At 32.3% G+C, this 16,052-nt stretch overlaps 2 protein-coding genes across 2 annotated transcripts; one reads left to right on the plus strand and one right to left on the minus strand.

Annotated features, from left to right (window-relative positions):
* Window positions 1-840: 840 nt before the first annotated feature.
* On the plus strand, window positions 841-1,496 carry LOC122606025. The gene has a single exon (XM_043778994.1). It carries the CDS (start codon window positions 929-931, stop codon window positions 1,355-1,357), a length of 429 nt encoding a protein of 142 aa, XP_043634929.1. The 5' UTR covers window positions 841-928; the 3' UTR covers window positions 1,358-1,496.
* Window positions 1,497-5,753: 4,257 nt separating this feature from the next.
* Window positions 5,754-11,405, minus strand: LOC122602600 (4-hydroxy-3-methylbut-2-en-1-yl diphosphate synthase (ferredoxin), chloroplastic). The gene is made up of 19 exons (XM_043775198.1): window positions 11,296-11,405; window positions 10,857-11,089; window positions 10,461-10,618; window positions 9,462-9,568; window positions 9,276-9,376; window positions 9,124-9,200; window positions 8,908-9,027; window positions 8,590-8,820; window positions 8,344-8,460; window positions 8,195-8,269; window positions 7,982-8,059; window positions 7,836-7,895; window positions 7,696-7,758; window positions 7,458-7,602; window positions 7,133-7,349; window positions 6,876-7,035; window positions 6,692-6,790; window positions 6,486-6,590; window positions 5,754-6,182 (listed from the first exon to the last, which is right to left on the minus strand). The coding sequence occupies exons 2-19, from the start codon at window positions 11,065-11,067 to the stop codon at window positions 6,081-6,083; spliced, it is 2,226 nt and encodes a 741-aa protein (XP_043631133.1). The 5' UTR covers window positions 11,068-11,089; window positions 11,296-11,405; the 3' UTR covers window positions 5,754-6,080.
* Between the last annotated feature and the right edge of the window lie 4,647 nt (window positions 11,406-16,052).

A 16,052-nucleotide genomic window follows, 5' to 3' on the forward strand; every position in this document is an offset into this window, starting at 1 on the left:
CACATTGTCAACCTGAGAGACTTTAAGCTTTACGCGATACAAACAGACAATAAAGAATCAATCTTGGATCTGACCAGACCTAAAGCAACTCAAAGTCAACAGACCTAATCAACTACTACCGGTTTGACTATCAGCAACAGCATATGTGCATGTACTACATAGAATTTTTCTAAACATGACTTAAACTCACAGACCCATGGTTATATACAATGTTCCCAAGCAAGACTTAAACTCACAAACTAGTGGTTGTTAAGTCAGCTTGACATTGTTAGACCAAAGCAGCCAAATCTAGATTTGGGCTTTTTTCTGATAGAGTAATTTCATTTATTCTATATGGCAATATGGAACTGCTTAAGTAGTAAATTAAGTCATTTACAAGAACCTAAATGTTTAAGTTCAAATCATAAGAATCGGATAGACAGGGGTTTTCAACTATGGTCTGTTTTTTATGTTCGATCAATCTATACCTTCAACATATAACACCGATTCCAAATAATAACATCTATCTAACCAGGAGTCCAGGACAACATTAAATGATGTTTTGCATGGGGCTAAAAGAAATAAGCATTGATTTCAGCAACCGCATGCGTTTTGGCACTCTAACAATATGATAATTACATACACATTCACATCATGCCCTATTTTTATATGCAAATTTGCTTATTACCAGTCTACCCCTTATACATAAGCCACACAAGAGCTAAGTACATCTAACAGAGGGGTTTTATGGTCATTCTATATCATGCCATGCCATAGATGAACTTGTAATCATCATTTTGTTCCCCCACTAACCCTTATAAAGTGTTGCATGTCACAAAAATTCAGGGCTATACAGCTAAGTACCAACCTAGGAAAAATACTATATATACTACTCGAAATCCACTAAAAACACAACATATAAAATTTCTAAAATCTTTATTAACACTTAATGTTACACAAATTTATAATGACACCAAGACCTTCACTTCTTCTAGTTGTTATTACTCTAACACTGTTCTTCACTACATCAGGTGCTCAAGATCGAGCTCCTCATGGGCTCAATCACGAGTACATTGTGGCGTTATCTCCATCTGCTTATAATTTCTTCCACCCAAATGCACAATTGAGGGTTCAATACCCATGTGAAGAGTCAAGTTGCTCACCTATGCCTCTAGCTGCTACGGTTCAGTCAAGCTTAGAACATGAAAGCAAAGCAAACGGTGGGAAAGACGTGGTAAATGTTGGAGCTGGGGGTATTGCTGCTATTATTTTTAGCTTTATATTTGTAGTTATCCTATCCATGGGTGTCTACTATGTGGTGACCATCCGTCGGACCAATTTAAGTCGGAATCAAAGTACAGTTATACCATCAGCTTGATGTGCCAGCTAGCTTACAAGCCTCTACCTAAGTTCTAGGATATTTTCCGACAGTTTCTATTCATTTCTTCATGAATTTAGAATATGTAATGTATGCAGCATATTTTTCAGCGATTAGTGCATATAATAATTGACAATAATGATAAATCCTTGAGGGCAAAATAGAGTCATGGTCACAGATAGTCTAATAAAAGTCAAAGAAATATAATGGAACACTAATTTGGTTCATGTATCACTTCATAAATGGCTGTAGGGCATTTAACATACAGTCGCTATATCAGCATAGATAATTGAAAAATCAAACACTGATACTGCATCTACTAGAACAGTATTTTATATGCTAAGAAGGAAAAATAAACTATAATAGAAAGCCCGGCAATCTTTATATCTTACTTTACGGGAAACTGTAAGCTGTCTTGATTTTAAAATCCTTAAATAGAATAATCTATACCATTACTCAATCAATGTTAACCTGGATTTCTTATATAGAAATGAAGTAAACGCAGTTCTACAGCAACAGCTAAATTTCTGTATTTGACTAAAGGAGGTCCAACTGTAAGTCTTAAACAGCACCATGGCTGAACACTGATACGAGTTCTTTCATAATGTAAAAACGTAGTCTGATTTTTTCATGAATAAGGACAGAATAATAACAATACATTCAATTAAACTCTCAACGACGCATCATCAAAACACAACAAGACAATGATAAAGTTGCTATGGCAATGCAAATGAGATAAAATAAGACGTACATTAGCATGTGAATGCAAGTATTAGTTTGGAGAAGATTACGTGGTAAACCATCACCGTAGATGGGTCAATTTACCACCGACGAGAGCTGAGGGCCTCAATAGCAGGCCCAAAAACCCGATCCACTGATCTGTTCCAATAGTGTGCAAACTCGATTTTGTTTGTAGTAACAGGCACTTTCATCTGAGATTTCAAATTAAAAGCTTCAGTATCGATAAATAAAACAACTGAGAATGCTTTCATTCCATTCTTTAATTTACATTTTCTCGACTATAAACCGAAAACAAACATCATCACTCGATAAGAGCTAGTGTAGCATCATTACCAGCTTAACTTTTCCAAAAATTATAACACAATACTGTAGCAGATTATAATTAGAATGATCATCCAGTTATATCTAAAGTTGTTTAAAGATTATATTATAGGATTATATTGTATCGTTGTTAGGTAAGACGAGGCACTATATATATATAAAGAAAAGACAATTTCTCAAACTACAGGCAACATTTATTTCTTGGATTTTTTAATAATAGAAGCAGGAATGAAAAATAATGAATTACGAGTAGAAAAAAAGACCTGAGATTTAGGAGCATAATTAGGTTGATATTGAGCGATGGTTTTGTAAATGTCTCTTCGTTGCTCATAAATAACAACCCCTGAGAATATGCTTCCTAGGGCTGCACCTAATAGACGTTCCTGTACATATATATATATATATATATATTTACCATCACAAACCCTATATCTATATATCTATACAAAGTTAAAAGAATAGGGGAAATGAAGGGTGACCTGAGCAAGGATGCTGATCATTGCTGCTGCTTTTGCAATACCTATTTTGGTTCTCTTTCAATTATTAACCCACCCGCTTATGAAAAGGGGGTCAAAATTGATTTGATATTTGGTTTTTCTATCCCTTTTCAACATGTTTACATTTACAACCCTTCATCTCTTATTTATTTCATTTGTATACAGCTGTTTTAGGGCTTTGTTTATCAAAATCCCTAGATTTTATTATATTGAAACCTTTGAAATAAGAATATATATATATATCCTTTACCGTTGAAGCTTGTCCAAAACTAAGGATTTTTTGAAGGATGTCCTTATCTAAGGGAATGCCCTTACTTGTCCTTACTTAATATATTTTTGTTTTTAGTCGGAGGTAAAGGATATAATGTTTGTATGGTTGGAGATAAAATTTTAGGATTTGAAAGATTTATAAGGATTTGTAAGGATATGATGTGTCAGCTTAAGGACGCTTAAAGACGTATTTAGCATTGGAGATAACCTTAGTTTATGTTATGCATTGGTGTATTCTTACTTTCATTTCAAGTCAGCCTCGTATTTTCCCAAAGCCATCTTAGTGATGAATTTACAACAGACGACGTGTATATTCCTAAAGTAGACCACTTGATGGGAAGATTATCTGAGACAAAATAAATAAAATCTGAAACCCTATGACTAAATGTAACTAGAAAAAGACATCAAATCGGGTATCAAAGAAAGCTAATTTTTTGTTTATTGTTTTCTTTTAGCTTTTTATAGTGCTTGATGGGTTGTGGTGACTAGCGATGTGAAATTGTTGAACTAGTCTTTTTACCTAAGCCTAGTGGATATTTTAGATTATAATCGCAAGATATACAAAACTAGATGATTTTTTATTTTGGTTTTTCTATTTTAAACCCAACACAAATATATAACATAATTGAATTTTATCTTGTGAAGATCTAGTTATCTTGAATTTTATCCAGTGGACAAAATTGTTACATCAAAATTGTGAAATTCGGTAAAGTTTATTATATGAATTAATGCGACTTTGGGGATTGAGGGGAATATATTTATTATTTTGTTTACAACTTATATTTTTATTTTTATCTTGTTTCATTAATTTAAGTCTAGTTATTACATTAATTAACATTAGTTTTAATATTATCTTTAAAATCAATCGAAATTTTTACAACTTGACTATAACCATATAAGCTTCGGAAAACGATATCCACTTATCCTATATAGTATAAAGATTTAAATTTATTGATGATCGTACTTTGATGTCGATCAAGTATAAACTTATATTCACTTTTTCCATATAATCTTAATATATACTATAAGACATTTGAACTAATGACTTATTAACCAATCACATCGCTCAATTTCATCAATTTGACTTTTGATGATGTCATCATTTAGATAAACTACAAATTAAAAATCCTAATAATCATTATCCAAATATATTATTATATTAGTATTTATATTAATTTGTAGAAAAAGTCTCATTAATTTACATTTTTTAATTTTCCATCAATAATTTACACTTTTTAGCTCTGAATACTTAATTTATATTTATTTTTAGCCATCAACTTGAGAGAATTTTTTAAAATTTATAATCATTTAATTAAATTAAAAGAAAATTTAACATATGAAATATTTTCTACAAAAAATTATTTCAAAACCTAACGACTTATTAACAAATATTATATTTTATAATTATAAATATTAATATTTAGTTTAATATTTGATATAAATACAATGTGAACTCTAGATACATATCCCAAACACGATTTACAACAAAAGGGTTACTTGAATCCTAAATCCAAATCAATATAAACTACATTCAAGATTCATTTTATCTCTCAATAAAAAAAAGGTACATAATTTTCTTTTTTTTATATATTAGTTTTACATATTAATGTTTAATGTTACAGTTGTCACTCGAATCAAGAGTTCTAATTGTTATCAAAAAATATAAAAACAATCCTAATTGTTATTATATTATCGTAGAACAAGTGATTGAAAATAAACCTATGCGTATTATGGACGCGCATCATGATTAAATACATATACTTGAATGTCAAGTACAGGATCACAAATGTGTTTATATTTTAATTCTTAATTATCTTTCATAATAATATCACATTATGAGTATAACTGGTTTCAAAATATTCTATAATGAAGAAATTATTATATATAGCATGTGGCTTGTGGAATGACTACGACAAACAATTCCATCAATATGTCTAGGCTAATCATTACAGTGACAAACATATGATTATTGTACTACAAATATAACACTTAGAACCGTATTTCTTCAAAATTATAAGCTTTTATAACATAAAAGTATGAAAATCTAATATTGATAATATCGTAAAACTCGTGTCCATTGTTGGACACGGGTCTAAAATCTAGTTATAATTACTATTAGTGTGCTGAATTGTTATTTACAATTACAAAACTAACGAATTAATAATATATTAAACTTGAAAGTGATAACACCAACTTTACTTTTATCTTTTTTTATGTTTAAAGTAATCCGTATAAAGTTTATCTTTTTACAATAGATTTGTATTGTAAAGTGAAAGTTTGAATATAAATAAAAAAAAATTATATCTCAAAAGATATTAAAAAAAATTAAGAATCATTATTACTTTTTAATGAGAATTAGACAAAAAACAATTTTAAATACGAAAACTTTTATTGGGCATCAACCTCTGACACTGTCCTTCCCATTGTTCCGATACGCACAGGTTGCAAAATCATTAGCTTTGATACCAATTGATAAGAACCCGCGACAAAAATCATTTGTAGAATAGTTAAATAGATAAACTGGATTAGAGCCCATTAACTCCCAATGTCTCATACAAGAACAATAATAATCTTCAAATTCACGGCCTAATGGCCTTATTTAAATAATATAAAACCTAACTTGTTCATCAAGTCACACTAATAATAAGTAATAATAATAATATTAATAACTGAAATTAATATCCGGCCCTAAAAACCCTTGACCCATTAGGCTAATCTTCTCTTTCTAGCTTGATTCGTATCATTTTCCTTGTTCATCTCCAATGACGGCGACACTAACGTCACCTTAATGTTCTAGGACCGCCTATGTTTCCATGTAACTGATACAACCAACATTTTAACAATAATATCCATCTCCGAAACCTTTTATTTAATACTCACGGAATGTACTCATCCTATTCTTCAACAGGAGGTTCAACCCAGCGTCCGTGGTCTTTAATTAGTTGGATCAAGGCATCAGTTGCTTGTTCCATTGCAATTCCTCGTTTTACCACCGTCTGCACCGGCATTTAGTCAATTACGGATACATCAAAAGAAAATAACCTCATTTTTTCCTAACAAAATGGACGGGTTGGAAACATGTCATAATGAGTGGATTTGACCAACCAAACATTTTTGTCCCGTTTATTGAAATTTAATAGGAATTGTTATATTTGAAATTTAGTAGTATATTGTTAAAAACTACAATCCAACTTTTTAAATTAGTGAGCATTTGAATTCACTATGACGTTTTGAACTTTTTGACCCATTCAATCCATTTGACTTGTTTTCTCTATCAAAAACAAGTAAAAATTAGGTACCTTTCCAACGTAAAGATCAATCTTTCCAGGAGCACCACCGACATATCCAAAGTCAGCATCAGCCATCTCCCCTGGTCCGTTAACAATGCAACCCATAATTGCAATCTGCCATAAGAGAAAAGAAAATAAGTGACATTTATTTTCTAATATAACAAAGGTGCTGCTCAGTGAGAGTCGACAGAATGTCAGAAAGTAGTGGTGATTACCGAAACACCAGGCAAGTGTAATGTTTTTTCCCTGATTTCAGCACTTATCACTTGAAGATCAAATAGAGTTCTACCACAAGATGGGCACGAGACATATTCCTGAGTATCATATAAAATAAGCAACTACAAATATATAACCAACCAGCAAAAACTTTACTCTAATTTCCAAATGATAGATCATTACTGTTTTGGTGTTCCGCATCCTGCATCCTTGTAGCAAATTGAAAGATGTATTCCTGAGAAACTCAAAGTCTTGATCAGTAGCTTCTAATAAAATACCATCCCCAAGTCCATCAACTAAAAGAGCACCAGCATTCGCACCCGCACTAATAACCAAATCATCCCTGCCAAACAATTTAAAATTAACAAATAATTCTAAAAGAAGTTGCGGAAAAAAGATAAGTAGTATAGCCAAATCATTCATCAAGAATCATAAGTTACCTGGGAATTCCCTTTGGGAACTGTATGTGGTGTAGAACAGGGAAATTGAGAGAATTTTCTGAGAGATACTCAAAAAGCCTCCGAGCAGCATGTACTCTGCCAGTTTGTTCCTCTGTATATGGCACTTCATGAAGAATCATTGTTGCGTCAACACTCTTCAAAATCTCTAGCTCCTCATAGGACTCATCACCACGTACCGAAACGGCCAAACGTGTGCCTGAAAGTAGATATTTATATGGTATCAGAACCAGAACTGATTCATTCCGAATGAATGCTCCGGTAGAAGGTTCTTGAAAAACTGGAAGAGCTAATCACAAAACTCTACCTTCTTGTAAAAGCTTATGAGCTCCAGTTGATAGTTCCTTCAGATTTACCAAGGCGATTGCATGTGGCAAAGGCTTTGTCAACTGTTCTGATAAAGGAGTTATAACACCCATACTTACATCGATCAACCTTTTAAGAGCAAGACGCTGATCATATTAACCAAAAAAAATAGAAGTTACACACCAGAGAACCAAATGATATAATAGCACATAGAGAAAATTGAAGAAAATGTTCCTTACAGCATCTTTATCTTCAGCTGGTGGAAGTTCCCTCAATAAGATAGAATCTACGGTTGCAAGATCCTGAACCATAATGAGTTAGAAAGTGTTTTTTATAGAACAAGAATTGGTAGTTGAAAAACATGTACAAATGTGCTGACCTTAAATGGCATCCCAAGAACAAGTTTTGTTGCTAATGACCTATAGAAGAGTTCAGGTGTCTGGACAAAAAGGGGAAATTCAAAAAGTTAATGATAGAATGGTGATTGATACTAAAATAGTATTAAAGAAACTGCAGAAGCACAACCTTGAGTTGATCCAGGGTAACAGACATGAAAACGGAGCCATCACGGTGGAGTACACCTCTATAATCAACCTCTTCACCCTGCCAAACATTTCCATAGAAGTTAATATCTAAGAAAAAAGAAAAAAAAAATATGGTTGCCATATGATTGACATTAAAAAAGAAAAGATCAAATTTTCAGTTGTTTTAGCATTTTGTTGAGAGTTGAAAGCCAACCTCCTTCTGCACAGGCAAGTCACCAGTTCTTCGTTGAAAATCAAAATAACGTCTATGCTTCTCTTCAAATGGTGCCTAAAAAAAAGGGACGTGCCATAAGAATTTGCAGTGGTACAAGACACAGATTACATCAGTACTATAAAACTTACCACCCCTTGTTGAATTTGGGATGCTTTCATACCAAGATTGGCCAATTTCCTACAAGGGTCTATTTCTTCCTCTGGAGGTTCTGTAAGGGAAACCCTGATAGTATCACCCAGACCATCCTGTATACCAGACAGCATTAAGCATTATTGTATGAACAATGTATATGGCTTTTGGATTTTATTGTATAATATCATTTGAAGAGTTCGTTCATATAGGTACAGTCGAAGTAGCTTGAAGAACAAATCGACCTGAAGAAGTGTGCCGATGCCAATGGCAGATTTCATGCGTCCATCCTCACCCTCACCAGCTTCGGTAACTCCCAAGTGCAATGGATAGTCCCATCCCTGAACATACATTTCGGCTACAAGAAGGCGGTATGCTTGAACCATAATCACTGGGTTACTTGCTTTCATTGAGAACACAAAATTGTGAAAGTCTAACTTCCTACAGATTCTTGCAAACTCAAATGCAGATTCAACCTGTCAAAAAAAACCAAAATTTGATTGGGATTAGTGCCAAACAAGGGATACCTTAATAGTAACTTGAAAGATGCGAGTAGCACTTACCATCCCTCTAGGAGAATCACCATAGTAGCTCATGATACGATCTGAAAGACTCCCGTGGTTTGTTCCTATACGCATTGCCCTTCCATATTTCTTGCATTTCTCAACCAACGGGGTAAAAACCTGGAGTAACAGAAAGAAATTTATAAGAAATAATTAACTTTTTAAGTTAACACTAGAACAAGATAAATTAAAATGTAAAATGATAGGAAAGCTGACCTTCTCAATATGCTCAAGTTCCTGTTGATAGTCATCCTCTGTATACTCCAGCTTCTCAAACTGAGCGCGTCGATCAGCTGTAAAATATAACGTTACAAAATTGAACAGCTTGGAATAAAGTCCAACAAAAAATCAAGATTTTTAGTAAGTACCAAAATTTCCGGGGTTCACGCGAATTTTATCAAAGCATTCAGCAACCCGCAGTGCAACTGAAGGAGCAAAATGAATGTCCGCCACCAGAGGTATGTTATAACTGCAAGTGGACATGACATATGAGATACCAGAGCCGGAACACAAATTCTATTTTCAAGTTTCAAAAGGTCAATAAGTAGACCCACTTCTTTTGAACAAGGGTGTTCTTAATGTCAAAACATGCATCTGCCTCTCTTTTCCCTTGGACAGTTATCCGAACAAAATCAGCTCCTCTATCAGCTATTTCCATGACCTGTGAAAACAGACAAGTAACCACTCAGCGGTCATTGTTGGCAAAATAGACCATGATGAGGGTGATGTAATTCACGTTCCTTCATGAGTTCACTAAATATACAGATGATATGACCCATTAATATTGCATTATCTAATAGAAGATGGATATATTTCACAGCAGTGGTTAGTTGTATTAGCTTGGTGAGTGACAATATAAAAAACAGATACAATTGCAAAGTGAGGTAGTCAGCAACTTTATGTTTCAATACTCTCCAACACCACACCCCGATTTCACAGTGGCTTTAGTCGGGTCAATTCGGTGACACAAAAAAAAAGTAAAAAGAAAATGCACAAGCTTTTTGACTTAAGGTGATGGAAATAACATGTTGACCCAAGCTTAAGCTGGTGGCTGCAACATGTTGACCCAAAGTTTAAACTGATGGCTGTAACATGTTGACCCACAGTTTAAGCTGATGGCTATAACTTGTTGACCCAAGCTTAAGCTGATGGCTGCAACATGTTGACCTAAAGTTTAAGCTGATGGCTTGAACACGTTGACCTAAAGTTTAAGCTGATGGCTTTAACACGTTGACCCAAGGTATGAGCTGATGGCTATAACATATTGACCAAATTTAAGCTGATGGCTGTTTTATTTTAACACATATGACCTTGAAGTTGCCAGTCCATATGAAGCAGAAAATTGGTACACTTACACATTTGAAATTATTTTAGTCAAACTTATAACATACATCTTTTAGAATTGATGACAAAAGATGATTACTTTTTAAACTAAATTGTCACATACGTTATTATTAACTAGCCAGATTGCACAATATTAACAGGAAAAATATCAAAGGCATGGCACGGCATGGCAGAAGTGTAGAAAAACAATGAAAACAAGAGAACTAAACCTGTTCAACAGTTGCGGTCACGTCTTTAGTATCAGTTGTGGTCATTGTTTGAATTCTAATGGGGTGATCACTACCAAGAGGTACATCTCCAACCATTACTGTTCGGGTTTTCCTCCTGATGGTCTTATATGTAGATTCACAATACTTCTGTACAGGAACTACCCAACACACATAAACTCCATCAGATACTTTACTAGTAGATTACATATCACCATAATAAACGATCAAACGCTACTCTGCTAGTAGATTAACGCAACTTCCTATACACAAAACTAATTCTAGTTAATCTACCTATACAAGTTCAAAATATCCCCCCCCCCTCCCTTTTTTTTAAAAACGATATACAGTTATATGCATCGTAAATAACTAACTGCAACGGTAAAAAGGCGTGTGTACCTAAAAGAGGACTCCCTTCGGAGGCAGGGCGAAATTCAGCAACATCTGAACCAGGTCCAGAATTTTTGATCACAGATATCTTTGTTCTATGAAACTTAACCCTCTTAAGGTCAGAAACTTTAACAAAATCGGAAGTTTTCGTGAATCCTAAACCGATATCCCTGTTCCCTTTTAAACTCATAAGAGTAGCCGGAGCAGCTCCACTTGCCATTATAACACTACAACAATCCTTCCTGTTTACATAACACAACTATTTCAATATCACAACCAACAAATTCTATAATATATATACTAACTTGAATAGCACAGTCTAGTTTACATGTTTTTATTTAGAATTCGCATAGTTTATATCATCATTTTAACTATATAATTAACAAATACTGAAATAACTAATCACAAAATTTTGAAAATAAATAAATAATTAATAAGAGTTATGCACCTTCGTTCAGATGAAGTATATGAATTGCAAAAACTGAAGAAGGATCGAGAGAGAGAGGGAGATTGGGGAGTGTGTTTTGTGTGCGAGAGTTTATAAGGAAAGAATTGGCTTCAGAAAAAATTATAGGTGAGGATTTGATTTTTTATTTTTATTTTTTATGGATTAAATCCAATGAAAATGAAGTCAAATGAGGACAGCCCAAGGCGGATCGATACATGACAAAAGTGGCATCTAAAATTCGAGTCAGTTTTCAATTATCCATCGCCATACATAATTCCATGAGTCAATTTTGTGTTGTACTAATTTTATTTAACAAAATATAATCATAATTTGGTGCGTCACCTTTTAGGTTAGGTTTCTATCATAATTTGGTCGAAGTTTTGAAACTTTGGAACAAGCTACTTTGGTAAATAGTACCTCGGAATGTAAACAACTTTATACGAATTGTCATAGTATGTATCGAATTTCAATCTCGTGCATTGTATGTAATGAACTTTTAAATTTTGTGCATTGTATGTATTCAACCAATTAAAACCTTACATGTATCAGATTATATGGTTGTCACATATACTCGGATGCATCATACATACAATGTACAAGATTTGAAAATTTATTACATACAATGCACGAGATTAAAGTTCGATACACACTATGACAATTGATGTAAAGTTGTTTACATTCTAAAATACTAATTCCGGTAAAAAAAAAAAAGATTATTTTTGCTTGATTTGACTATTTGAGCTCGTTTAGGGTATGCTCAAATTATACTCAGTATAAATTCTTCTAGATCAAGCTTTTAACAAGCAAAGATCGAATAAATCGTGTGTAATTTCAATCATTTTAACTTTAGATTTGAGTTTACACTTGTAATATAAATTTTCAATATGACACGATACTTCGATTAGTACATTCATACTATGTGCCTCCTTTTTTTTTTTTTTTAATAAATGGCAAATGCACACTGTATTGAGTACATGACCATTGAAATGCCTACATGCAATGTTCTCACAAGTCACAATACAATGATGCTCTAACATCAAGACCATGCTACAAAATGTAGTATGATAATTAAAGTACTATGAATCCTGACTCCATTACATGAGTAATATTAAGCTACAAGAAAGAACATAAATACAGTATTAGGAAAACTATTACATCATACAATGCTTTACTTATATTGAGATTGAATATTGTTGTTGTATAATTTATTTGACTGATTGCATTGGATATGAACATAGTGAAACTTGCTACTCGATCAATGTCACTACCAACTAATAATTAAAAAAGTTTGAAATCACATCTTGGTTAGATCATAACAAACAAATGGATGCACATGGCTATTAGAAAAGTTTAGGACAAAATAATGTGTTTGTATCTAACTATTATTATTTAGTATTTTTCATTCTTATAAGTATATTTATTTTATGTGGATAATGAGGCTTAAAATTGTTTTTCTGATTGATACAATACTCCTATCAAATTAATAAGCAAGAGTTGAAATTACTTGATAGTGCAAGGGATGAAAGTGTAAATTACTGGCTAAGGATCTTTTGGATCAGATTCATTGTTTGTAAAGGGGATCTGCGAGTAATATTCCTCATCGAACATTTTACGCGCGGTAAAACGTAACTGTCGTAACGAGAAATGTGTAATTCTTGAACCTAACAACAAATATTAATTGTCGTAACGGTGGCGCCGTGAACATCATTTGACTATGTCTAATGTAGTAATGTGAATCTTGTGGAAATTAATATACTATATAAAAAAAATATAATAGGTTGTCATTAGTACTTTATTACATGCATAAAAGTAATACTTTATACATAGAAAACCATTCTCTGAATTTTCACATATTAAATTACAAGTTTTAGTACACCCTAATAACTTATACTGAAAGTCCTTAAGACTGTCATTAATAAAACCCTACTACTTATAACAATAACAATTCTTTTTGATAACTAGCTGGCGATTTGCTAGCTATCCTGTACATTAATACAAATATACATTTGCCGTTGAAAAAACACGTTTATATTTGTTGTCGCATTTTTATGTAATTGATTAGAGGATAACTAAGATAAATGACAAATTTAGCAACAAAAAAAGGTTTTTTTTTACATAATCTTAATCTTGCATATGCTTCGATCTTTAAAACATTTAGACTCTATTTCATTTTCTGTGTGAGGAATGTGAGATAAACTCATCGAGAAAGACTAAACACAATCCATGTGTCAAACATTATTGATTATGGACCATGTTTAAGTCTATTCTTGTTAAAATTAACAAATTAATTGTTAATTTAAGTTGTCGTTTTGTAGGATTAAGGACTTATGGTGACACTTCAAGTTACAAGAGGGCTAAAGCTGCACATGTCGATTAAGTTTGGAGAAGAGGAGCTGAATGAAGAAAAGAAGAAGAACAGGGACTTAATATGTAAATTCTCATAGGGTTCGTGTATATAAACGAACCCTATGCCACTATAGCTACCACCACTCTTGCAGCCTATTTTTCTTACCGTTGAGAAAACCCTAAATTTCATCGATGTAATCTTTAATTGTAATCTGCTTAATTTCTGTAAATAAAACTCTGATATTAATCTATGACTAGTTCATTCAATCTCGCTGCAATGATTTGTGTCTATAATACATATATATCTATGAATTTTTACAATTTTTTTGATCCCTTATATTTTATTATGATTCGATATAGAAAATAGTTAATTAAAGCTTGTCATTAAATATAAAAATGATCATATCCCTCAATCCAACTTTATACCTGAAAACCATTTGAAATTAGTTAAATAAAAATAACTATATGAAATAAGGTATTTTTACATTAATAATAAAAAAAATTATTCAATCGTACTCGATATTTTTGCATCTTGTCTTCGACACCTTGAGGTCCTCCTTAAATAAGATAAATGGAAGTTGTTGAAATTTGAAAAGGGGTTCTTGTGTTTCTAAAATTCAACATAGAACAACAATAAATATATAAGTTTTTAGCTGCATGCATTTAAAATGGTACAAATAAAGCTGTTTCAGTGTGCTCTATTGATAATGATTGTCTCAAAATGGTCTTAAGTTAAATTAAAAAGAAACTCAACATACTACAACTCTATATAAGTGGTGGCGAGAGCATGTTTTGAAGTTTGGTAGTCAAGTGTTGATGGCTAAGATCGAATATTCAACTTACCTTATGTATTAGTAATGGGCTGCTTGAACCTCTAGTTAAGAATAGGAAATTAAAATTTTTAAACGGGTGTCTATGGTTGCGTTGTCAAAATAAAATTTATGTTGCGTTTTGAAAAAACATTTTTTTATATGTTTTCCAAGAGTGTGTTTTTTCTCGATGAAAATGAAAATATAACTCTTTTAACTTCAAAATTTTATCGCATCCTCCATACCTCCATTTGTTAGTGTATTTAGTATTTACTATATAGAATTTACCTAAATTAAACATACTATACTCAGATTTATATTGGGGAAACTACAAGAAATAGTACCTTGCAACTATCATAACAAAATATTTTTATAATATAATCGTAGCAATTCGCTCACTTCGGGAAGAGCGAACGAAAAGAGGACGCATTTGCTCTATATAAGTTGTATGCAATTATAGATAGTTTCTTAGACCATCTAAAACCGCATTAATTATTGTATCTTTTAAATCTACTATGTAAGCTTTGGGGTTAGTTTACCTAAGATTTCGCGTTTAAGCCTTGGGGTTCTTATCTTAAATGTATTTTCTATGAGAAGGGGGTTGGAGGTCCAGAAATATCTGGTTAAAATTACCTCCAGCACATCTGAATCGAAACTCACTTTTGCAGAAAATAAAAAATATTGAAGATGGTATTGAGACCCAAAACCCATAGAAAGACAACATTGGGAGTTACTTTTTAACTCAATATCAACAAACTATTTGGGAGTTCAAAAACAAAATGTAGTGAGAAGATCTTATAGGACTATTATCATTACGAGTAATTTACACGCACAACTCGTGTTCCACGACTCCATCATTAATATCTCATTGACATCTATGCTAAACATATATACACATGATCACGTCGCTATCCCGTTATAACATATGTACATGCTTATTGCAAGTTTGCCAAGAACCACAATGACAACTGTCTTAAGATTATTATTCGATTTGAACTGTTTATTTAGCTATTTTTAATTTCTAATTTACGGAACCATTATTATCTTGTATATGATTATCGATTCTAACAAAATAGCGAAAGTATAACTAGACCATAATGAAACCGAAGCGCAGGGCCGTCCCGTTGATTTTTTAGCCCTGCTCAATAAAAAACAATGGGCCTTTTGTATAATTAGTTTTTGCATATTTTAATAATTAGTTCAAATCCAAAAAAAAATATTTAATAAAACTATTGTGAAACCTGCTAATAATCAAAAAATAGATTATATAATTTTAATCAAATAAGTATACAAAAGTTTATCATCATAAATATTATGGCCTGATAAAAATATTTTTTAAATTTTCCTAATTAATGTTAAAAGTATATGAAGTAAATTAAATAAACTAAAGTTTAAGTAAAGGAGGCCTATAAAGGACATGTTGGAACGTTGGATCATAAATGCTGGAGAGTCACACTCACGTGAACAAAAAAGCAAATGTTCTGCAAAGCCACAGGTAATACTAGATTTAGATCCCGCGTAAAACGCGAGTCTGTTGAATTAATTTGTTTTAAATACTCTATTATCTACATTTATCATTAGGTATATTTAATTTATGTATAT

The sequence above is a fragment of the Erigeron canadensis genome, chromosome 6 (assembly GCF_010389155.1).
Source record: "Erigeron canadensis isolate Cc75 chromosome 6, C_canadensis_v1, whole genome shotgun sequence".
Classification (NCBI taxonomy): Eukaryota; Viridiplantae; Streptophyta; class Magnoliopsida; order Asterales; family Asteraceae; genus Erigeron; species Erigeron canadensis.

Excerpts from the sequence above, each read along its gene's own strand:
- LOC122606025 (XM_043778994.1), top strand. The coding sequence starts at position 929 with ATGTTACACAAATTTATAATGACACCAAGACCTTCACTTCTTCTAGTT.
- LOC122602600 (XM_043775198.1), bottom strand. The coding sequence starts at position 11,067 with ATGGCAAGTGGAGCTGCTCCGGCTACTCTTATGAGTTTAAAAGGGAAC. Across the intron at positions 7,759-7,835 it reads TTCTTGGGATGCCATTTAAG|GATCTTGCAACCGTAGATTC; the intron begins GTCAGCACATTT and ends ATTATGGTTCAG. Across the intron at positions 6,791-6,875 it reads GGATGCGGAACACCAAAACA|GAATATGTCTCGTGCCCATC; the intron begins GTAATGATCTAT and ends TATGATACTCAG.